We start from the raw sequence: 5303 nt of genomic DNA, 5'->3' as shown, positions 1-5303 counted from the left end.
ACTGAGGCGCAGGAATGAGCGCATGAACAGAAAGCGCCGCCTGCCGACCTGGAGAAACACTGTACTGGTCTTTAAGGTAAAGTTGGTTTTATATTCGTACACTCAGTCTTTCTCATAAATAATAAAATCTCAGAAAAGTATTATTTGGACATTATAAATAGTAAAATTATATTAGGAGCCAACAACCATCAAAGTACAACTTTGTCCACAGTTAATTAAATAGTGCTAACTGCTAATGTTGTTTTAAAGTCATACTTACATATGATTTCAGTCCGAATATTCAAAGTACCAAGGTAAACAATGTATGGAGCTGTCACTGAACGAATGTGTGAATATAAAACCAACTTTTACTCAATGTACTGGTGAGCACCACTGTGTGGAGTTTGCATGTTATCCTCATGTTCGCGTGGGTTTCCTCCAGGGGCTCCAGTTTCCCCCACAAGTCCAAAAAGATGTGGTACAGGTGAATTGGGAAAACTAATTGTCCGTAGTGTATCTGTGTGAATGAGTATGGGTGTTTCCCAGTGATGGGTTGCAGCTGGAAGATCTGTTATCTTGAATATATGTGATATCTTATTTATTATATTAGGTAGCCTTCTATGTTAGGTGTGCAATCTGACACAATGCAAATGACACAAATCATAAAAATGAAGCTTCTTTATTTTGGTCTCTTGTCAGGACAAGATCTAAAACAGTAGGGATAAAGCCAAGGAATGTTGTATAACTCTTATTTTTATTTACAATCTTACTTTCTCTCCCCATCTTTTTATTCCTCATCTGACATCATGTACCTCAGGACATGCGTTAGGGAGTCCCCTACCGTAAAACATCTCAAACTTGGATTGCCGTAAAACTCGCCAACAGCAGGGAAAGAGTTAAACAAAATCATTTATGCATTTACATAGCATAGTAAAATGCATTTACTAACATATACTAATCATGAACAACACTTGTACAGCATTAATTAATCATAATTGAACATTTACTAATGCATTATTTACATCCAAGTCCATGCTTGTTAACATTAGTTAAAGCACCATGAGGTAACATGAACTAACAATGAACTACTGTATTTTCATTAACTAACGTTAACTAACATGAACAAATACTGTAGTAAATGTATTGTTCATTATTTGTTCATGTTAGTAAATGCATTAATTAACATTAACTAATGAACCTTATTGTGAAGTGTGACCCATTTATCGATTTGATGCAGATCACAATACTAGCCATACATGTAAAACACAAGTAATGTCCTTCAATTTGGTCACGTCCAGCGGCCGTCATCCTTGAACCGATCTCCATCATTGAAAGCTGCTTGCTTTTCTGTCTGTTCCACTGCTCCGTTTGTTAGATGTTTCCCACTATTGAAGTCTGAAGTGCGTCCAAAGTACATAATGGTCAATTCGCACCACAAGATGTCTAATCGCATCTTTGCATTGACTTCACATGTAAATCACTCACGCTTCTTCTGCATATGCTTACTGCACAGGCTGCAAAACATTACCCCGTCCTCCCCTCCATGTAATGTAATGATTATGAGGGCGTAGGCAAGCTGTCATTTTTCGAGAGACACTCTAATACACCACAAGTCGTATAAAACAAATAATTGCAAACTGAAATAAGTTTAATTTGATTATATGGTTTGAAATTTAATATCTTATGTGATTATTAATCTTTGCGATCATTTTGTGTTTAATTAGGAATTTTGCAGGATTGCAAATATTTGCAACTTTTTGTCGAATTGCGTTGGATTCATTGATCGCGAAATTGCAAAAACCTAGGGGGTCTGATATACAATGATCTATATATGGTGATGTTTTTGAGGGGGTCCGTTCCCAGTAGAGCTTTATGTCTAGCAATACCCCTGATGCAAGCTTAATTTTAATATCTCAAAAGAAGCTTTGAATGTAAATATATTATGTATGACCACATGTGATCATTTTCTAGTAGTTATAGAATTCTGGTTGCTCTAGTGTTAACAAGTTTCCATTTTTGTCATTTCATTAATATGAGATCAGTGTATGTACCAAACTTTCCCAAGCACAGACAGAAACACAACAATGGTGAGTAGATAGAGAATCAAGAACATCATGTCTGTTATTCTTGCCACTTTTATCCACCACATTGCAATCTGAAACTCTTTTTGATCCCTGTCTTGATCGACCGGAGGGCCACTAACACCATCTGTAAAAGAAAAAAAAAAACTTTAATGTAGTCTGAATCATCTCCAATTTACCAGTGGGGAGATCTGCAGAAACAAGCTGAATAATAACACAGTAAATCTCTCAAAATCTCAGCAGAGGATCATTAAACAACTCCACAAACAGCATCCGCAGCTTCACTTTTTACCAACCCTTCTGACATTAATTCTGTCTACAAACAACCTTAGTGAGACTTACTAAAATTAGATGTTAGTTGTTCTGCAGGCCTATTGTTGCTGGAGATCCCTAGTTCCAGGTATAAGCAATGGGGTGATCGTTCGTTTGCAGTGGCAGTTCCTAAACAGTGGAATATCCTCCCTACAGAACTTTGCACAGCGAACATCACGATGATGGACATGAAACACCACAACACATTTGTTGAGATGTTGATAGTCATATATATGACATATATATATGTCCATCATCGAGATATATATATACATGTATATACATGTATGTATGTATGTATGTATGTATGTATATATGTGTATATATATATATATATATATGTATGTATGTCCCAAGTTGCTAAAAACATTAGGTGAAAATTGGTTGTTTTTTGTGTTATTTTGAGCAAATTTGTTCTGGTTTGAAAAGAAATCTTGAAGCTGCGTCACGGTCATAAGATCCTTGTGTGAATTCCAGCATGTAGCCTGGATTTACTGGCGAATGCAATGAGACATCTTTGAGCTTTCATCATTATTTTACGAGAAAGACTTGGTTCAAACCAATCAGCGCACTCTATTGTGAATAAAGTGCAACTTCATTAATATGCATGACAGCTTCGAAGAATGTTTTTACCTGTTACAGTGTTCAGACAGCAGAGAGACGCCACGTTGTTTTGCCAACCGTAATTAAGTAGAAAAAAATAATTGTTTGGAGATATGGGTCGTCAGTGTTGAGTTTATAAAAGTGCTGCAACGAAGGTTTTGTTTTCATTCCCCACTACGAGAGCACAGCTAGACTCACATGTGAATTACAGTGGTCTGTTAACACAGGACAAAAAAAACAAGTCTTTCCTCATGAATTAATGCTGCACACCCAGAGACGTCACAATGTATTCACTGGTACAGACATCCTGTCTGCACACTGTAATACACGTAAGTATCTAAGCGGCATAACGCAGCTTCAAAAATTTATTTGAAACCGGAAGAACGAATTTGCTTGAAATAACGCAAAAACAACCAATTTTCACTTTTTAGTGAAATATATGTGTCCAAATAGTGTTTTTAGCAGTGTGGGACACATATATGACTGTCAACTGCTCACAAAAATGTGCTTTGGTATTTCGTGACCCTTTAAGGCACAAAGCTAATACTTATTTATTTAATTGCTTTTGATATTAAGCAATTGTCTTATTGTTTACAGACATTCTTGTTTTGAGTATGTTTCTTAATCATCTCCTGTGTTTTAATGTGAAATTTTGTTTTATTGCTGTAATTGTGGTGAACAGTGTTTGCTTTATTTGTTTATGAGCCTCTGCTGATATTTTGACCTATTTTATTTGTTTTATTTCAGTTAAACACTATTTGGAAGGTAAACGTTTCTCATTGGAATGTAAGGGATTTTCATCATATACAGGAAGTAGTTATCGACTATAGAACCTTGTAATAACACAATTTTTTTGTCACATTTAGAACTAAACTCTGGTGCAAAGTGTATCTTGTGAATCAGATTCATTAATTCATTTTCTTCAGCTTAGTCCCTTATACATCAAGGTTCGCCACAGCGGAATGAACCACCAACTATTTCAACGGATGCCCTTCCAGTCACAACTCAGTATTGGGAAACACCCATACACTCTGACATTCACACACACATTCCTACACTACGGCTAGTTTCAAGAGTTCACACTTAGCTGAGGATTGATTATAAGCAGGTTTAGCATTGTGTCCCGGGAGAGAGCCCTGAGCCCAAAAGGTCCTTGAGCCCTGGTCTCCCTCTCATTTGCAAGGTGAGAGGGGAGCCTTGAGCTGAGGTAGATCAACAACTCCCCCCTTGATAAGAGCTGATGACTAAAATGAATGCTATAAAGAGATATGCTGCTGGATAAGAGTTTGACTGTAGTGCTAAATTTAGATTTAGACTTGTAGTGCATGTTTTTGGAATGTGGGAGGAAAATGGAGGACCCAGAGAAAACCCACACGAGCATGGGAAGAACATGCAAACTACGCACAGAAACGTCAGCTAGCCTGTTAGAGGACTAGAACCGGTGACATTCTTGCTGTAAGGCAACAGTGCTAACCACTGGGCCCACGCTATGAAGGGAAAGGTGAAGAAGTAGGGGTGGAAGGGGGGATTCTTCAAATCGAAGATGGCTGTAGTGAGAAACCCTGGCTCTTTAAAGTAGGATAGAAATGGCCTGATTGGTGGATCATACATAGCTAATGCAGAACCAGCCGTGTTCAATCATAATCATGTGATCCTCTCGAAGTTAGTATATAAATAAACTTCACTTAGTCTATTCAAATCCCCTATAGAGCATGTTTTGGACTGTGGGAGAAACCGGAACAACTGGAGAAAACCCACGCCAACACAGGGAGAACATGCAAAGTCCACACAGAAATGCCAAGTGGCCAAGATTTTTCTTTTACAGACGTTGACATAAGAAACAAAGTGTGTGAGTGGAATCAGCTGTAGATTTGTGTTTGTCTTCAGTGCTTGTTAACAGCATATGTTCATAATGCTCAATCAATAATTGATCAATCAATTAATTATTTCACTAACTTTATCACTGCCTAAGGTTCTTGAATACATTTTTTATCTTTGAAAAAAGAGGGTGAGGGTGCAAACCTGCTAAGGAATCAGTATTGAATTTTAACCTTTCTATTGTTGTTTCAAAGCTTGTCTGCTATCTAGGGAATCTTTGTTAAAGAAAAATGAACTGGTCAGGCAGTGTTGAGTCTTACCATCTTGTCCAGTAACAGCAGCTGATGCAGATAGGATCTTAGCTCCTTTAGCCCTCAAAAAATTCACAAGAATGGTCTCCAGTATGCTGATGCCAATGAGACTGAAAATCGCACTGCAGTAAATTCCTGCCAAGAAAACACAAACACAGTGTGACTGAAGCAGATAAATTACATCTGAAATAACTGAATT

The 5303-nt window shown here is 37.4% G+C and overlaps 1 protein-coding gene across 3 annotated transcripts in view; it reads right to left on the bottom strand.

The window, feature by feature from the left end:
• Positions 1-631: 631 nt before the first annotated feature.
• The window catches only part of pycr1a (pyrroline-5-carboxylate reductase 1a), a 134921-nt gene continuing 130249 nt past the window's right edge, over positions 632-5303 (bottom strand). For 2 of the 3 annotated variants that reach the window (XM_073937811.1, XM_017354839.4), the window contains 2 exons: positions 5114-5239; positions 641-2187 (listed from right to left, as the gene is read on the bottom strand). In XM_073937811.1, the coding sequence (XP_073793912.1) occupies positions 2018-2187; positions 5114-5239 (296 nt within the window). In that variant the 3' untranslated portion in view covers positions 641-2017. Of the gene's footprint in view, positions 2188-5113; positions 5240-5303 lie in introns of all 3 variants that reach the window. The other variant, XM_073937815.1, reaches the window with a different exon arrangement.

The sequence above is a fragment of the Danio rerio genome, chromosome 3 (genome assembly GCF_049306965.1).
Source record: "Danio rerio strain Tuebingen ecotype United States chromosome 3, GRCz12tu, whole genome shotgun sequence".
Lineage (NCBI taxonomy): Eukaryota > Metazoa > Chordata > Actinopteri > Cypriniformes > Danionidae > Danio > Danio rerio.
The sequence above is the reverse complement of the archived record's forward strand: the minus strand, read 5'-3'. Positions and strand labels throughout refer to the sequence as shown.